This window comes from Branchiostoma floridae, chromosome 4 (genome assembly GCF_000003815.2).
Source record: "Branchiostoma floridae strain S238N-H82 chromosome 4, Bfl_VNyyK, whole genome shotgun sequence".
Classification (NCBI taxonomy): Eukaryota; Metazoa; Chordata; class Leptocardii; order Amphioxiformes; family Branchiostomatidae; genus Branchiostoma; species Branchiostoma floridae.
In genome coordinates this window covers 19,070,864-19,090,643 of record NC_049982.1, presented here as the reverse complement: position 1 = coordinate 19,090,643, position 19,780 = coordinate 19,070,864, and the positions used below count along the sequence as shown (strand labels likewise).

Here is a 19,780-nt window from a genome sequence, read left to right as displayed (position 1 = left end):
CCATTTGGGTATGTGAGTACTCCATAGCATGTTAGGCGTTAAAATTATGCACCAATATGTTTACCAATTGAATAGCTTTATTACCATGAGAAGAGAGGAGGGTGAATAAAAAATCTCACCTTGGCACGACGTGTCATTGGGATTGGGATAGAAGCCGGGCTCACATTCACAGCGATATGCTCCAGATCCGTTCACACAAGCAGCGTTTTCTCCACAGTCGTCTGTGCCGGCCTCGCACTCATTAAAGTCTTCGCAGAACTGACCTGCAACAAAGTTGTAAAACGTTTAGGCTTATACACATATCGAGAAGAAAAAGAGTTTGTATGCTGTAAAAACGTGTTGAAATTCCTTTGAAAGTACTAGCCGACAGGTCATTAATCGTATACTAATGTAACTTCTCACTGGACAAGGTAAAACTTGGTGATAATGAAACATAAGAACACTAGAAAGGCCGACATTTGCTTGAGAGCAAATACAGCATATTTCAGCCATCTCCCTCATGCAACAATAGGCCTTGAGGTCGTTGACCCCTTTGGCCATTGGAAAATGACCAAAAAAATTCCCAAATATATCATTTTAAAGTGTTCCATGCCAAAAATTATACATGGGTCATTTGGATAAATATCTAGAGCACCCCTTTACCAAATTTCGGGTCATTTGGTTGTAAAACGAGGGAACAGGAGCCAAAAATGTCCAATTTTTGTCTAAAAATGGCCATAAAATTGCAATATTAAGCATTATGTTGTACTGTATGGAAAAACTGTTATTGAATTCATGCGCACAAAATTGAAGGGCACTTTTATACCAAATTTCAGGTCATTCGGTTGTAAAACGAGGGTACAGGAGGCAAAAATGTGCTTTTTTTTGTCAAAAAATGGCCAAAAATCGCAAAATTAAGCATTTTGTTGTACCGTATACCAAAACTGTTATCAAATCTGGGTGGGCATATGATCAGGGCACCTCTGTACCAAATTTCATGTCATTCGGCTGTAATACCAGGGTACAGGAGCCCAAAATATACATAAAAATTGACAAAAACCTCAATAAAATCATTTCAAAGGCAGATATGAAAAAAAATGAAAAAAACGCCTGAGGGTATTGACTTACTCTACCTTTGTGCCAAATTTCAAGTCAATCGGTTAAAAAACGGCGGAGTTGATTCGATTTGAAGACTTGGCAGGAGAAAGAAAGAAAGAAAGAAGAAAGAAACATTACGAATACAATATATTTCACCATACCTATGGTATGGCTGAAATATAAAAATTGTAACAAAGCGACAAGTCAGTGCAGAACGCGCCACTCTACCTGTATATGGAGATGGGCACTGACAGGCGACCACACGCAGATCTCCGTCTGGATCCTCCCCATCAGCCAGAGTGCCGAAGTCACAGTCGCCGCCGTTTTGACATTTACACAGGTTGACTTGTGGGGTGTAGAGAGTGGTCTGGTCACGGGAATTGGTCGCGGAGAAGCTGATTATGAAGAAGAACATTGACAGAAAAAATAAGCAGCAAATACAGAAGAGGTAGATGCAATAACGTAAATGAATAAAAAAAACGGCGATTTCAACTATTTTATGATCAAACCTAGTGCAGTTGTAAGTATACTTTGTAATACCGGTATCTACATAAACATACACAAAAGTGCAATTAAAATTGCTTATACTTCAATCAAATAAGTTAACGCTCTTTCAACACTGCAGACTATAACTGTTACAGGAGTGGTTTTCGATGTGCAATCTAGTTAGAATGTACTGGCTAAAGAACATATTATATCATATTTACTTCATTGCCGGACCGTCATCGTCAACGACATTCCACGTGACTGTTGCCGTGTTGCCGCCATACTCAAATGTTGCTCCCGGCGGAAGGGTTTCCGCAGCTACCGTGACAGGGTCGCCCTTCAGGTCGGTGGCAGTGAAGGAGAAACTCACGACGTCTCCGACACTAACATTTAAGCTGACTGGGCCTTCGATGATTGGAGGAGAATTCACTACAAGGAAGGAAGGTTCAGGGACAAAAGATGAGACTCTTTCCTGGATTTAACTTTTAAAATGAGAAAGCAGTGAGAATAAAAGAATGACTAATCTAATTGATGTATTGATGCTAAATCAGATGATGGATGAAGCTGATCTAGAATACTGTATGTCCTGACATCCAGGGCTATAGTACAGTATTCTACATCGTTGATGGGTATGTGTATGTGTGTACCTAGAGAAAGCAAAAGATAACTCAGGATGTATCAACTCGTCTGAAACTTACTATCCATTTGAAAATCGAATCTTGTCACGACAACAGGTAACTTGCGAGGAAAAGTTACTCAGAAATTTTGAACAGTATAAGGTGAATTATCTATGTATACCTCTTACTAGGCAAAGTAATGGTGGGGGGGGGGATTTCCTGGTGCACACACTACGCCTGAGGCCTGTATATGTGCATGTAAGACTCACCAAGACTTTCGCCAATCTGGAGGTTCCGCTCTTGAGCAGTCAAGGTTCCCAGTCCAATGGTGACATTTTTGGTAACAGATGCATCAAACAAGCACACTTTGTTGTCACCGCAGACTTCCCTTGCCTAGGTGTGAACACATATTTTAAATTTAGTATTGGTTCTAATTTGCTTATCTATATAAAGAAGAACGTCAACAGACTATAAATAGTCATTTCCCGGAAGCCAGGACACAAAAGTTAGTTCCTCTTACCTCTCGTTCAAGTTCAGGATCGTCAAACACCGGATCAAAGATGGGGCGGTAGGACGGGTCCTGGTTGCGGAAGTCAGCGTAGCTGTTGTTTCCATAGTAGAAGATACTCTCGGCCTCAGTAATCTCCCCTATTAAAATCAAAGCGAAGCCATCGCAGTTAATATAGAATAACACTTCTTTTGCAATCCATTAGCCAATGACTGCATTATATAACTGACAGATATGTGATATGTACATAATTTATGTATAGAAGTAATGTATACTCACCACAACGATACTTGTATATGCATTTAAATTTGATAAAGATGTTGCCTAGCGTAAAACACTGTTGACAGAGTTAACGATTTGTGTGTATACGTTTTTCACAAAAGAAACTCACATAGCAGTCCCCAGTCGTATATTTCCTCATCAGTGGCGTTGGTACTGAGGATCGTTCCATCCGGGCGAGTGAAGTCATCATCCGGGTCTCCATTCCAAACTCCCATCAGCCCTTTCGTCTGGCCCACGTAGTCATCCGTAAGATGCATCGACATTGCAAGGACTCCAGTCTCTTGGTAAACCTCTACCCTGGCACCTGTGAAATGGGTATGCCAATACACGTTTTAGAAAGCTGTCTGTATGGTACAAGCAACCACTCGCAATGCAAACATCTGGTATTCTCAGATCAGATTTTGGAAAATTCAACAACAATATCGCTCTAAAATCTACGAGAGGCAAAGGTTATTCACGGTTATAAACACCAGTTGGACCGTCAGTTCTGAATAGCCATTTTCATCTGGGTATTGCACTGCATGAAATAATGAAAAAGTGATTAAACAATGTGCTCTAATGAAAAAGATGTTGACCAACATGTTTCAACACGCTAACGTGTAACTAGACAATACCTGATGAGAACTCGGCCACAACAGATCCTCCCATTCCTTTGGAGACGCGCACGTTGGTGAAGGAGAGCATCTCCTCGTCTGCCAGGTCATTGAACTCTTGGATACGCATGTTGTCAACAAACAGGTGGAGCTCTGGAGATGGAAAAAACAACAATATGACTCGCAGGTACTGTAGAACCTTTCCTAACATTACATTCTGCTTCCAAAATCTGCAACATCTAACTCATAGTGTTCAACCCCTAATAACTCAGCTGTAGCAAACAGTACAAATGTTGAAAACACACGATCATTATTGCTCTTGATGATGATGAGCAAATTAACGACAAGAAAGAAGAGACGGCAAAAATACGATACGGCATTTCATTCCCAAAACCCAGTAAGATCCTACCATTTTCTTCCAGGTTGACTTGAACAGAAGACGAAGTAGACATCTTGGTAGCAACAGCACTGAGGACTGTGGCGGCGGTTTCTAAACCGTCAGAGTCGACGGCCCTTCGTGTCCTGCCTTGTAGAAGGAATTCTCCATCCAGTGCATTCACAAGCGTGTATTCTCCGTGGCCGTTAAAGGTGTAGGTTTTCATGTCGGTTGTTGAGAAATGAGGGTCACCAAACATCCCCATTATCAAGAATATCCCGAAGAAGCCTCCAAATCCCCAAAATGCTGCAAAGCCACAGTAACAATACGGTATTTCATTCCCTAAACTATACGTGACGAAGTTGTGTCATTACATGTATAGAATGGTACGCTTAATTTTAGGGACAAAACGAGTCGTGATGACCACAACAGAATCTGGAAGAGAGCATATTTGTCCAAAAAGCACTGAATACGTGCGTTTGAGATCGAATCCATCACTGGCGTGTGCAAAATTTGTGCAGAAAATAAACAGGACATAGGCATGCATCTCAGGTACACTAGAAAAAACATTCCATCAGCATAGTAGTTGTCACAAGTTATCTATCCTCTGTACCATAGGCTTTACCAATGTCGTGTAGATTAACGAAATCTTATCTTAGATTGTTAACTGTTTCATTGGCATGGGAAAGAATTGTACTTTTAACTGTATGAAAGAACCTTTTACACTTCTAACACCTACTGAATACAAAAAAATAAATCTGCATTTTATTGCGCTTAGGCAAATCCCTTACAAGTAACATAATCTGTTCCAACTTAAAGACATGTACTGTACTGGAGAAAACGTTAGTTTAGTGCAAAACTGTGCAACTGGTGCAAGCTGTAGTCCATACTTTCCTGTACCTGTATGTGCCTTCGAGTTATGGCTGTACAATAAAGGTCTTTCATTCATATGTCAATTAAAGAATTTCCAGACATCAAACCACAAAGTGTTGACTTACTTGGACATGGGGTTTGTCTTCGTTCGCAGTACGTCGCTGGTCCCGGGCATGTGTCTCCACCGCAGTCCGGAGCCGGGTTGTTACAGGAACGGGTTACAGTCACAATCGTGGCGCCACAACGGGGAGAACCGGGCCTTCTCGTTTCAACCGGCACCGACCAACCTCCGTGTACTGTAGGGAATTGACAAACTCTTATTTACCTTCGAGCTTCGCTAAGAAGGTTATGTTTTTGTTGCCGTTTTTACTTGTGTCTGTGTGTATGTTAGTGGGGTGTGTTTGTGGACAGCATAACTCTAGAAATTTGTGGATGGATCCGTATGATGTTTGGCATGTGGACAACGTAGTGCTACCAACTCGAAGGTCCGGTTTATTCAAAGCGTCATTTGTCATGGAAACACGCGGGTTGGGCCAATGTTTAGCCCATGGGAAGAAATGTCAGCTCTTCCAAAACGAACAGTACGTGTATGGTCTGTAGCAATGAGCTTGTATTCAATGATGATAAACTGTGGTAGGCAGACCTATCATCGTTTATTTGGATCTCTAGCGCTCTACCTGAAAACATAGATAAGAATAGTATTGCACATAACAAACTTGTCTACAGACAAGTACTGATAAGTCACAATTTCCGTTCCAACGCATGCAACAATTTCACCAACACTGAACGCGTGAACCCCATGTGATGACAATAATGTTTGACGTGTGAAAACGTAGTGTTAGTACGGGAAGGACGTTGGATTCTATAAAGAGTTTCAAACCTCGAAATCACCATTGATCGTTAAGATGACAAAAAAAAATAGCCTTGATGTAAACTACTTTAAAAAAAGGTAAACTGATCATGATAAAATATACATTGCACCTTGACATATGAAATAGCTTTCTGTGTAAATTAGATGCGGACAGCGTTTTTTTTTGGGGGGGGGGGCCTAATTTGCGATGACCAATGTGGTCCCGGTGTGACAGCGATCTCGCCCCCCCGTGATCTCGCCCCCCCGGGGGCGAAATCACTAGCGATCTCGCCCCCCCGGGGCGAAATCACTAGCGATCTCGCCCTCCCCGGCTAGTGTTCTCGCCCCCCTACCTCGCCCCCCTTTAGCGATTTCGCCCCCCCCCAAAAAAACGGGTTTACATGACATTTTAGAAGTTGATTGGTATAAATCACAAAATGCAGTTTCAGAATGATATAAGTACACGAGTTTGATACATAACTCCATTCATAGTATCAATATTAACGTAATTACATGGTAATAAGATAGTTGAACTTGTTTCAGACAAGGAGGGTTGGGTCCCTTGTATTCCAATTATTGCATATACCTGAGTCTTGTCATAAGATGTATTTCATTGTATTCACCTGTCCTCAAGCAACCTATATATCTCCAATATGAAGTCTCTACCATGAAGTGACCACAAAATAACTATGTAATGTCTTTATTAATTATGCAAATATTAGGTATTAATTAGAATAACGCACATTTTGGTATATGCACCTGGCCAAGGGATATCTTCACCTCCAACATGACTGTTTTTTCTAGTATTTAGGAACTGATGCGTTTACCCGTGTTTCTTAAGACTGGTACTTTACCAGTGTTTGTGTAGCATTTAGCAACAGCTATATCAACTTGCGCGTAGATAGTGTTTATAATGAGAAACTATTATTCACGTGTGTTTTTGTTAGTGCTTTGGAAATGTTTCCAGCACAAGAAAAAAACACTGTGACAAATTGAAAACATATAGCTGACGTATTCCGTACCATAGACGGTGTTGATTTATACGTTCGCAGTAGCACTGTTTTTATGCCACCTCAGCTGCAAAAATTGTCTTTTTCATTTCAATGTTATGTTTGCACCGAACAATATAGTATCGACTTTCGAGGTATGACATCTTACGGTACGGTAATAAGGTACCATATAGGTACCAGGTAACACACCATATACATTACTCCCCAGGTGCAGTATAGTGCCAGGTAGCGCACCTGTGATATGTAGTAACCAGCTGCTTTGGGGGGGGGGGGGGGCGAAAACGCTAAAGGGGGGCGAAAACGCTAGTGATCTCGCCCCCCGGGGGGGCGAGATCACAGGGGGGGCGAGATCGCTGTCACACCGGTTCTCAACGATTGCCGCCGCGACACCGTATTGAGAGCCTCTAAGATGAACATATATGCATCAAACATCAGTGTAACGTTCCTTTCCCAAATTAACACCAGCCCCACCTACATGTAGAGGGAGGCTACAAATAAAGCCATGGACAATTGTGTTCGGGAACGAACAGGACAAATTAACGTCTTCTTCGACAATGCAATTTGTACCTGGCAAATATGAATGATAGCCGATGGTGGGTGCAATAAGAACCATTGGGATAATCGCTGTCTGGGATAAAATTGTTACCGAACAGTGTGGCATGTTTTATGATTTAGTAGAACAATATGATACATAACGTACCTGGCACACAGTTCCCAGCACCTGAGAAGAAAATACAAAGAGAATAAGAATAAGCTAAACGCAAGTTTAATGGCTTCAATGTTGGAAACAAGATTATACGAATATACATGTACAACCTACACAGTCACTTTGATTACAAAATATATTTATACCAGCGTCATCATAGTTATCCAAAGCTATATATACTAAAGTAAATCAAATGAAAATTGCTACAAAATACTCACTGGCATTGATTTATTACTCATGATCAATGAAACCAATTAACTTTTCCACTCGACAAGGCGAGGAAAGAATTGCAGACGGACAAAATTGCCGATAGACCCCCAAATATCCACGCAAATAATCAAGACGTGAATCCATTTAGATTTAGATTTAGATTTAAAAAAAACACATTCGTCTGCCAAAGTAGAAGATACAGAGCAAGCATTTGATTTTCATATTGTTGTGTCGTTTTAAAATGCATCCGCAATGACGATAGCAGGTGAGCAAAGGGTCGTTTTGAACATCACTCAATTAGACATGCGACCCTTGTAACCTGTTAACGCCTAATTACAACGTCTAATTGTCTCACGTCACACCAATTCTATGTCCTATCTTCAAACAATATAGACAAGTTTTAAAGTTCTCAACTTGATATTTCAAGACAATAGCTTGAATAGATGAAATGTTTGCAGGTTATCTACTCCGATTTGCTAACGGGTCACGTGGATCACATTCTAGACTTTGGGTTCGTTTGCGCGCAAACAAACGGGCGCATGTAAACACACCCTTCTTGGTGAAGGCAGTAAAGAAATAGAAAATAATGCGCCTTTCTGTTGAATGCAGATGCTGATGGATGTGAGTTTAACTTACTAACACAACTTCCTCCAACCAGTGTGTATCCGGAACAACAGTAGGTCTCGTCACGGTAACAAGTTGCCGGTCGGTACGCTGTTCGGTATCTGAAATGATTTCATTATTTGAAACCAAGTCATTTAATATATGTGCATAAATTATACTAGTTGTTTACTTTCACAAGTTTTCCAAAATATGAAGTCTTACTTATCAATTACTTACTAAATCAAACAAGTCTGTTGTATCATTTCCTCAGCCATTATGTAAAAGATCTAGAGGTCCTAATTCGAATGATATAATTTAATGATGGTCACATTTACTTGAATTTTAATGCCGAAATTCACATGGAGTTCTCTAACAGTAACGTTGAAAGTCGTCGATGGAGGGCCAGCGTTTTATTTCTAATTTTTGTCACAACAGTAGGCAAGTGCCTAAGCCCCCCTCCCCCCCCCCCAGAAGCAACATGTGATTTGCATATACATGTATAAATTAGCTGTAGAACAGTGTGATAGAGGTTATCTTGTGCACCGGGTGTAAACGTGGCATTCGTAAATTTGTAAAAATTAAAATACATATACATGTAAGCCTATGGGAAATACTTGTATACTGGATAAACGATTTTCTTAACTTAGGTGTATATTTAGTACGATGTCGGATAAGTTAATTTGTGTCATGATATCTATAAGTCCAGCCGACATAAATGTCCCATGTCATGCTACGAGCTTGAGGGTGAGTCAGAAAGTAATGCAAGTGGTTTCATAACAGAGTCACTTCTTAATAGATTGAGATGAAATTTGACACAAATGTAGAGGCATACGTCCTCTTGAGATTGAATTTTTAAGAATCTATTAATTGTTTATTATTTTATGAATGACTGAGTTGATTTCAAGATGACCACACCCTTAGATGCTTTTTAGACAAGCCTCTAAATCTAACACACTGAAAATTATTGTAGGAGGTTGAAATCACACATGTATATAATAACAAATGTCTCTATAGGTTGCATGCTAATTTTCATTTCTGAACTCTCAATGGTTCTTCATTTACAGCTGCTAGGATGGCGTAGGTTGTAGAGCAAGTTGGATTTATACACAAATCCATGAGTTGTTGGTTAAAAGACTAGTTTTACATTAACCAAAAGAAACGAATCTTTAAACAGTTCTTAACTGTTTAAAGAAGTGTGCCACGATGTGTGCCAAGTTTTGTTCCTCTTAGTTAATGGGATAATAGGCTACACAAACTTTCAATCAATTTCATGACCTTGACGACACTCTACACTAGCAATAACAAAAAAATGATCGGATTTTAGAGTTGAAAATGTGCGTGTGGTCTATGGAGCCTATTTGCAGCCTATTACATGTGCAGGCTCAGTCGATAGCAAAAATTGGTTTAGGGGAATTCTTAATTGTGCGTTAATTGGTCCTCACTTCTCTTCTGACGGGATTCCTAGTGTATGGTCATCTTAGTCACTCAGTCACTCATAAAATGATGAACAACAAATTTAGATATTTCAATCTCAAGATGACATATGCCTCTACCTTTGTGCCAAATTTCAACTCATTCGAACAAAAAACGGGTCTGATATGAAACGACTTGCATTACTTTCTGACTCACCCTCGTAAGAGACGGTCAATAGTGTTATCAATGTTACGTCTGTTTACACAGTACCTTACGCAGGTGTTCCATCCCAAAAAGCCGCAAGCGGCGTTGAAACTTTCAGTATAGGACTCCTGACATTCATAGGAAATCTGGCGATGACAGACATTTGACCTGGTAATGACACAGTAACAGTTGATTGGTAAGAAACTGAGATTTCAAGAACAATTCCTTGTATGTATATACATATTTTCAGGCCTAGTACAGAGATGACACATTCTGTACAGAGATGACACATTCTGTGCAGAGATGACACATTTATCTTCACATATACATCAGCGTTAACGTTCACAATCTGAACAGGAATTCAGTGGCCCCTTATGTTTGCCAAGCAACATTATTAATGTTAGCAAGTAGGGAAATCATCTAATTTTAATGATACATGTATATGGATTCAAATACTTACCTCTACATGACTTTTATGTGTCACAAATGTCTATTATCTTAGATCTATTAGCATCATTTATCTTTTTAAATCACATATCTTGCTAATATTCTCTTTCAGGAGCGTAGCATTTCATAATGCTAAGCAAATAAATTCCAAATTTACAATATCTATGTCATAGTATCTATCTACATGTGTCACTAGGATGAATATTCATCTGCTGCTAAGGTATCATATAGAATTTCCTTATCAGATATTTCAAATTAGGCTATGAATTGCATTATCATGCCAACTAACGCTCCTCTCTTACCAAGCAACACGTGTAATGATTTCAACTTAACCGTCATTTAGCACAAATGAAATATAATTTTTCAATCAAGTTGTAATTCGCATACTTCACATGCCATTACATTGGTCTTCATTAAAGGTTCATTAACCCGCCGTACGTCCAAATACGTGCTGTCTATGTGCCAAAACGTGGGCAATCTTTTGGGATCCGTAAGTGGTAAGTACCGCCTCCGTACGAACTCGTAGGGAATCCGACGGGACGGATTTTGGAGCACGCATACGCAGACACGCCGTAGAACTTTACGCTCCGGCAAAGCTTTGTGTGCCGCATCGGGCTGCGGATTCGCCCCCGTGCGTGTCAGTACGGGTGACGCGCCTGTCCTGTATAGCCTGAACGTTTTCAGAAATACGTGGCGGACGTGGCCTCCCCAAAAAACGCAAGGACAAATTGCACGTACTGCGGGTTGTGCCCTTAGCTTAACTTATCCTGTCTTACATCCTGCAGCTGACACGCTCCTGCACTGAGTTCCAAGCACACCTGCTACTTGGCCAAACGCATGTCAGTTCTTCCTGAGTACAGGATCTATCTACTACCCACAATCATCAAGGGCACGAGATAACTGAGTGAAAGTCTTGTCTCAGTGTGGCAGTACATGTAGGAAAGCCATTAGGGGGCCCACAATCTAATCGTTTCTTCATTTTGCAAATAGCTATCAACATACCAAACGTCATAAAGGTCCATTTACTACTTCCCTATACTGTATGTTTACAGACATATATACATACTACATGTATACGCACCCACCCGAAAGCACAACCTTCTTGGCGCGAAGAGAGACGACAAGTACTAGGTATTGAAATGGGACTTACCCACTTATTGCAGAACTGGAACCGGATTGGAACAAAGTAAGTAGAAGTAGGCAGACAAACGCATACTTCTCCCAGTGCCTCATGTCTGTCAACATTGTCAACGCTGTGGAAAGGAACAGCCGTTAAAATATGCAATTCCTTCATCAGTTTCACCTCGTTCAATCTCATATGTACATGTGATTGTCAATTAACTAGAACAAATCCTGAAAGAAGTTTGTCATACTATTACGGGTAGCAACTATACTCGATATCCATATGCGATTGAAGACCGCATAGACTATACATGCCATAAATCACTAGCAATTGAAAGTTGTTGTTTTTTTATCCCTGATGGTCTCTGAGATTAGACTGCCCACCGGAACACAGGGTTCAATCACTGAAAGAATGACTCATAAGTTTACTGTCTGGAAGCTAAACCTGCATGTTGATTTTCTTGTATCTTTTTTTCTGGAATCAGGCGAAAATCAATACGCGCTGATGTCGTCCATAAAATGTACTTGCTGTGGCCTAATGCGATGTAATGAAATAGACCGGGGGTACTGCATGTGACCTACTGGGTCAGGTATAACTTGTTGAGACACCGCCCGACAGAACTTCGCCGAGGGCCAACGTTTTTAGCGCGGCCCGTATGCAAAATATTCTTTTTTTCTGACACACTCCGTTGAACTCAGATTATTGTGTTGCGCTTGGACATCCTTTCAGCATCGCTCTAAGTTAGCCCGATGTCGTCGCATTCTTCTGAATTTGACCAAATTTGCCGCATTCTTCTACCCGGGTTCTAGCCAAGGTGGCTGGCTGAGTCCCTCTGATCGGCTGTCGTTGACCAGCATATACCCCCTTTCCATTAGGACGGCGTTCTCGCCGCGCTCCGTCTGCGACCTAAAATTTGACAGATCGCCCAACGAATTCTAAAATAAAGAAACGAATCTTTTTACAATTTGTGTTTTTTTGTCTCCTCAGTCACACATTTACGTTTTGTATGATATACCCAGAGTGAAAGCGAAGGTTACACATATCCTATTTAGGTCGCGGTGAAAGCGTAGCGCGATTGTCGTCTAGTGGAAAGGGGGTCAAGGGTGGGCCTTAGATACATGTACTATCTGGAGCCTATCTTATGCCGCAGGCAAATTGTCTTGAGATTTGGGTTGGTCCAACTTTTCTGCATTCTTCATGGGTTAGCTCTTGAATGGAGAGACTACTGTGGGGGTTGACCATTACTTAGGCCTACGTCACATTTCCTACCCGGGGCCCGGCCGGGCTGTTTGCGGAAACGAAAAATTGAAGTTTATGTCAATAAATATGCATAATACATGCTGTTGAATTATTTTCAGTCCGTTTTGTGTTGTTGTTGTCTTTTATATCATAATTATCGTTACCGAAAGCTGTCCGGTCGGGCCCCTTTGTGGAAATGTGACCATGCAGCATAATAATAACGAGCAGGTAACAAAGCTGAAATTCTCGGAAACTACATATCTTCAACTTGAGTTGCTAGGCCAATGTCTTCAGCCTTGTGACTTTTCTCCCGAAGAAAAACGCAAATCTATCAAAGCTACGACCAAATCTCACGATAAAAATGTGACGTAAGCGAGCTAAGACCAGGGTAAGATGTAAGTTTTACGTTAGTAAGTAAAACAGAAAGGGGTTACAAAGAACATAACACCGAACCTCGGCCCCAGCCCCCGTTGGGCCGATCGGCCTGCTGCCGGCCGGCCCTCCTGAAACGATCCGATCTGCGGTCTGGCTACCCTCATGCCCTGCGAAAACGCAGACTCCTTCGATGCGCGCAAGGCCTTGTTTACATGGGGCCTAGCCTCTACCAGGCTTCGTGGTTTGGTGGTCTAATTGTATGAATTGGTCAAATAGAGTAAATACAGTACGCTAGGGGAGTCAGCCGGCCGAGTAGGGACATTCTCCAAACCACACTATTAGACCACCAAACCACGAAGCCTGGTAGAGGCTAGTGGGGCCAGCTGGAAGTGGGGCGGGGGGCCGAGATCTGGCGGGGGCGGTAGGGAGCACGTTAGGCAAGGGATCGGTAACTCTTCTTTGCGAAGCTTCTCGGGCTGGTTTCCCAGGGCACGGTCTGGCTGGTATCTTGGATGGATATATAGACCGTGTTGTATTCTCGATTTACATATGAAGATAACTACTTTTCGACGCATGGTACCTACCTCCAATGGCAGCAAGGGGGCTACCCCAATTTCTTCAGTCTTGTGACTTTTCTCCCGAAGAAAAACGCAATCTATCAAAGCTACGACTCACGACCGGATCTCCCGATAGAAATGTAGCTTATGGCGTGTGCTCAAAGTCAAAAGGCATCCAAACCGGTTCTGTCTTAGACTTTTAGGCCACAGCAAGTAAATTTTATGGATGACATCCTATACAGAATGCAAAAATAATGAGATAGCGCGAAAAAAACAAGATGGCTAAATTTTTAGACACCAGATTAGAAGTGAAAAAAACTGGCATCACAACTTACAAGTCATTCATTCTTAGTGAACTATTGTAGTAAAAGTGATACATTTTTGATATTTACTGGTATCACTTGCCAAGTTGGCAACTAACGTTACATCTACATTCATGGCTTCCATAAATTGGTTACACCGTTTTACAGCAATCCAACAAGTTTCACTTCTGCAACTACATTTTGTATAGTCATGGATATCTCCCTTGTGTCACTTCTACAAAAAGTATGGTTACTAGGCTACAACACAACATGTTTGCCCATTTTGGTCTATCTGACCACCCGCGAAGGGGAAAAATATTATTTCTTTTTCTGAAATCAGGCGACAAGTAATGAGCGCGCTGATGTCATCCATAAAATTTACTTGCTGTGGCGTTAGACTATGCCACCGGGGAGATTTGGGTTGGGTCAAATTTACTGCATTCTTCATGGGTTGGGCTGATTTAGCTCTTGAATGGAGTTGAACACTAAAGGTACCGGTTTTGTCGTATATTATGACACATGAAGCGTTTCATTGTTGTCACTGGATTTTACAACGTATGATGAAAGGAATTAAGATGATGAAAGCTCCTTCATTTGTGTGTGTGTGTGTGTGTGTGCGGTGTGTGTGTGTGAGGTGTGTGTGTGTGTGTGTGTGTGTGTGTGTGTGTGTGTGTGTGTGTGTTTTACTGTATCTTTTTTCAAATCTAAAGACGTCGGCAAACAACTCAAGACGAATTCACTGGACTAATTTTTACCGTTTTTTTTAATCATGAGCTCGAGTAAATGAAGTCAGTTTTATTTTTTAAGCTAAAACATATTGGCAAAACACGGAGTTCAATCAGAAAGCATGTCGTATGCACTGAGCTCGGTCCACTGACGTAAAACAAGTTCGGCCGAACCCAGGTCTAGTAGAATGCGACAAGACCGACACACTTCACTGAAGCTTTGACTGAAAGGGTGAACCTACTGGGGGCCCCCAGACCCTTTTCCGTAGAGCGTAATCGTACTCCGTTGCGGGACCGCCCGAATTCAACGTAGAGCGTAATCGGTGCATTTTGCGTCGAGCGATATTGGCCCATTTAATTTAACGTATTGCGTAGAAGCTAACCAGATTTTACCGTAAAACGAAATTCATATTGATTGCTCGTAAAGCGTAATCAAAATTTCATTAAACTTAACTAGTCTACTGGCAAACTTTACCGGCAAAAATGCAGGAAATTGCATTTCAAAGGGTCCAGATTTCAAAATTTCGCCGGACCTTCCTTGCGATGGCTCACCCCTTCGGCAATGTTGCGGGACCGTCGCCTCCCAACTGGTAGAAATTTCTATACCGTTCAACTTAACGTTAACAAGCAAAATATGCCTCTTAAATGCAGGAAATGGCATTTGAGAGGGTCAGCAAGACGGGCGCTTTTATATCGTCTAAGCAAAGTTTGAATTTTGTTGATGGAATTATAAGTTCAAGTTCTTAGATCTCCTCTTCTTGTGTTCTACCAGAAGACGATTAAGATTTGCATAGTGCATTTGGAAACTTCACAATTTAACGTAGAGCGTAATGAAGCGTCCGTAATTTAGCGTATTACGTAGCCGGCCCTCCCAAATTTAGCGTAGAGCGTTGTCGGTACCCCCCCCCCCCCTTTGGGGGCCCTCCTACTGGATGCAAACTAGAATTTGGGAAGGTAATGTAAAGTACAGCCGTTCATGACCGCGACAACAAGTACAACAACAATACACAAACATCCCCTCTTCTTCAAGATCTTCGCGTCTTTTCGCATGCCCCGTAAATCGAATTAGCCGGCCCTTGGAGTTACGCCGCCGCGCTGGACGCCGCATAACTCCCTTGGCCGGCTAGCGTTGTACTCTGATAACCAGGGTATCACCGGCTGATTTACACGGTTGTTCAAGTTATCTCACTGAGCATATAATTTATTTATTTATTTAAATCATACTTTCAATAGATAACATAACAATTTAGCATATTGTGTATAAATATGGATCAGTACGCGTGAGAACTGAGAATTGAATTGACGACTTTTGAACTCCAAACAATTGATCAAGTTGAGGAGCAATTTGAATTTCGCGCCATATTTTGCCGCGCTCCCACCAAATCACAATCCTAATAGGTGACGTCAGGGCGTTGGTTTCCTCCAACGTCTCACGGATACCCTGTATTTCCGTCAAAAATTGGCGCCTCCGGTCGGTAAGAACTACCTCAAATCCATTGTGATCTTTCACCAACAGATGTATCTTTCTCTACGTAGTAAATCTGACCTGTCGTGATGAGATCTGAGCGAGATTGAAGCCATAGAATGGCTAATTACCTCAATGTTAGACATTTTTGCTCCTTGTGAGCCGGGAACATGTATATTGCACGAGAGGATACCCTAGCATAGTGATCACGTCTTCTATACATGTTACGGGTCCGTGATGAGATTTCCCTGCCCATCGTGCTCAGCCCTGGTGCATGGCGGTCCTGGAGCGGACTCAGGTTTGAATCCCAGCGTTCATTGAGGCCATTTTCCTTCCCACACAGCCTCGAGAGCCCCAAAGACTGGTCGGGAAGGCTACTGGGGACCTACCGGGCGAGAAAAACGTAGTGGAGGGCGCTGGGAGGCATTTTGGCGCAGTTTTCTCACCAGACATTTTGCTGGTGGTGGAAATGGGTTACAAAATGGCGCTAGGTCGTTGTGGGCCGCTAGGACGGCTTTATGTTGGATGTGTTGTCGCCAAAAGGGACAAAATATCCGCCTCCCCCACCCTCTCCTAACTCGCCTGGTTCCCCCGACCTTCCCTGCCAGTCAGGCAGGCGGGAAGACGATGTGATGCTGCACTATGTACCTTCCTTTTGCCGTTTTCTGTCATATTTTCTTATCCTCTCACGTCTGTAGTGAAAAAGCCGATGTTTAGATCGCCATTAGCAGTTTTTGGGGGAGGGGTGCATCTGGAGTTTAGTGTGGATCACTAGAAAGTGAAGTGAGACGGGGGAGGGGGTGCGAATTTCCTTATTGAAGTTATTCTATATACAAGGCCTTGTTGAATGTAACCAGTAGTAGATACTTTTTTTTGTTGATCAATATGTGATGCGAACTTGTGACAACATTATTGAATACAGAAATTATAGGTCAACTTATAATTATACAGTCAAACCAAATGTGGCCACGAAAAAATGCCACGAGCAATAAGTTACGCATGATTTTAGTGCTCAACGATCTTTCTCACAGACTGACAGAGTAACATTGTAAGTGTAACATTGATGGTCTCAAAATTCAACTGACCGTGCCAAAGTCACATCTACCTGTGCCGTGTGCAATGTTCGAAAATTCGCCAACAAAGACTTGTGCTCTAATGTACCTTCCGTTACCTCCAAAATGACCCTGTCGGGAACTCCAAATCTTTACGAACTACGATTTTAAACTCGGCGCAGGGTGACTTATGCCAGAATATGCAGTGTTGCTGTATCTACGGGACCAGAAATCGTGTGGACAGATGGCCGCTGTAGACTATTTCTTAATGCTTACTTCAGTGGGAAAAATTAAAGGGACTGACAAAAGGTGACCGCAATGGCCAGGTCACCCCAGGTGGTTGCTATGCAAAGGTGGCCGCTAATACAGGTTTGACTGAAAGGTCAGCCCTTCTGGCAGTCTGCACTGCTTGACCCTCAGAGTCAGAGGTTCAATCAAAGCTCAGCTGGTTGATAGAAGTAGAGATGCCATCTTTGAAACATCCCAAAGTTATCACCTGTTTATTATGATGTTTTTAGTGAAAACTAGAAGATAAGATCATATAATATATATGCTTCAGACATGAATGGAGACGTAACTGTACTAGTACTACAAGACTTGATTTTAATCTGCACAAAACATATGACATCACCAATGTATTATAAAACACTCAACTTGTAAGTTCTCTATATATATACACAGTAAGTCACATATTCTCTGAGCAGAGGTTAGGTTGACTGAAGGATAGCAGTGGCCAGTATTTTACTTTTATGGTCTCATTGATGAGTTTCTTCTTTCCATAGACTTCTATGTTATAATTCGTGGTTTAAATGGGCGCGTTCATAATGAAGCTACGTGAAATTTCAGCAGATTTTTCATTCTATGTCGAGCACATTTACCCTATATCGTGGGAAAAAATTGCCAATGTTAACTATACGTAGGACCTTTTTTTATAGCAATTACAAACTATGATTAGTCAATCCCCACAAAAGGCACTTTTTCGCTGCTATTGTACAACCGCACCACTCGGAACCCACGACCGTGTACCTCCGACCTAGCGCGCGGCTGCAAAACTTTACCTGCTAATTTCTTCAGTTACAAATAAGCTTTCACCAATCTAACTTTTGAGATCAGTTCCGCTGGCTAAAAGGGAATTTCTCACCGCTAAAAACATGCGTCCGTGCAGCCGTTCATTTTTGGCTCGGATCTCTTTTAGGGTACCCACTCGCGGAGTAATACATCAATGAGACCTTATTTACCAGCTCCCTACTCTGATCACATTTGCCTCAAAACGCACCAGGGTAGGGCTTTCCTTTCATATTTAAAATACAGTGTTAGTGCCCTGCCGTGCGTAGTATGAAAAAATCTTTTTGTTGTCGCACAGGATTGCCCTCACCCAGCACACTGGTCCCACAATGGCACAATACTGTCTCCCTCACTGCATTTCCACAAGTTTTATTGCATCATAATGACTCTCTATGGGTGATAATAGATCAGCTATGGAAAAAAAAGAGAGGAGAAAACAAAAACAAAGTACATTGTACACTTCTAATTCTATACACCATTGTCAGACTAGAAACTTCCGCTGCACGCGGCTGTGTAATCTCCAAGCAGAGCCTACGGTAGCACAAGATAGTATTAAAAGCTGGCAGAGGAGTGAGGCTGGCTAAGGAGTGAGTTTCGCTACCGGGGAAACATGGCAAATGTACACCTCTTGACTGACTACACTCCTTGGCTAGTTTGGTACTATCTTATGCCATTGTAACTGTTACATGTACAACCTGATTGGAGATTAGCGGCTGTGCAGATAGAAACTCCTGCCACAGACTTTGCACCTCAGTTACAAATCGACTGTAATGAGTCAGTGATTAGACTTGTGGTAAGGTTGATCCATTCTGTATTTGACACAAGTGAGATGGGCGAGCTGGTAAAAATCCCAGCCACTACTATCCCTGCAACCTAACCTCTGCTTGGAGGTTAACACACAAATCATTACTTCAGCTTTCAACTTTACTTAGCAGTACAAAACCTGGAAAACTTTGATCTGTGAGTTTATTTTCCCAAATGACCTCAGTATGTACTATCTTACTCTTAGTTCTTGGATATGGTAGTATGAAAGCATGATACAGTACTACTAATAGTGGTGACTTAGGCCCCATTTGTGATGCAAAAATGTTAATGGTTCTATCAGTTTTTGTGTTGAAAAATGCTTGATGTCATGACTGTGAAAATTATCAAAATCTCACTCATGGAACAATCTTTCTTGCCAGATCTGAAAAGTAGTGTAGGACATTTACTTGCCTGATCAGCAATTTCACTTGCCTGGGACTATTGGCCTAGTGGACTTGTCCAACCCTGAGTAATTTAAATTGTCACACAATTCTGCCCTCTGCTTACCAGTACTGGTATCTGAATTCTTGTCAATTGAGGCGTGACAACAGAACATACACATATATGTTGAAATTCTAGCTCTATAGTTCAATCCAAACAGTACAATGTTCTGGCTGTTACAGTGAACATTGCATGAGCTATGTAATAAAGTCACTCTGTTCCTCACACACCGACCTGTTGAACACATTATGCATAAAAATCTTCTCTATTAGGGACCTTGTGTTGTGACTTATAGATTTGAGTTTACAGTTTCAACATATTTTCTCACTGTCATTGTATGAACATGAACCATGAAATTTTCTAATCTAAGCCAATAC

General features: G+C 41.7%; 1 protein-coding gene across 1 annotated transcript in view; it reads right to left on the bottom strand.

Moving 5' to 3' along the window:
- The window catches only part of LOC118412870 (mucin-like protein), a 14,992-nt gene extending 1,318 nt beyond the window's left edge, over window positions 1–13,674 (bottom strand). The window contains exons 1-14 of the mRNA XM_035815921.1: window positions 13,577–13,674; window positions 11,406–11,508; window positions 9,875–9,976; window positions 8,225–8,313; window positions 7,373–7,393; window positions 4,938–5,108; window positions 3,973–4,245; window positions 3,585–3,716; window positions 3,080–3,274; window positions 2,701–2,828; window positions 2,450–2,573; window positions 1,785–1,992; window positions 1,306–1,472; window positions 120–263 (exon numbers count right to left, since the gene is read on the bottom strand). Of these exons, the coding sequence (XP_035671814.1) occupies window positions 120–263; window positions 1,306–1,472; window positions 1,785–1,992; window positions 2,450–2,573; window positions 2,701–2,828; window positions 3,080–3,274; window positions 3,585–3,716; window positions 3,973–4,245; window positions 4,938–5,108; window positions 7,373–7,393; window positions 8,225–8,313; window positions 9,875–9,976; window positions 11,406–11,500 (1,849 nt within the window). The 5' untranslated portion in view covers window positions 11,501–11,508; window positions 13,577–13,674. The remainder of the gene's footprint in view (window positions 1–119; window positions 264–1,305; window positions 1,473–1,784; window positions 1,993–2,449; window positions 2,574–2,700; window positions 2,829–3,079; window positions 3,275–3,584; window positions 3,717–3,972; window positions 4,246–4,937; window positions 5,109–7,372; window positions 7,394–8,224; window positions 8,314–9,874; window positions 9,977–11,405; window positions 11,509–13,576) is intronic.
- Between the last annotated feature and the right edge of the window lie 6,106 nt (window positions 13,675–19,780).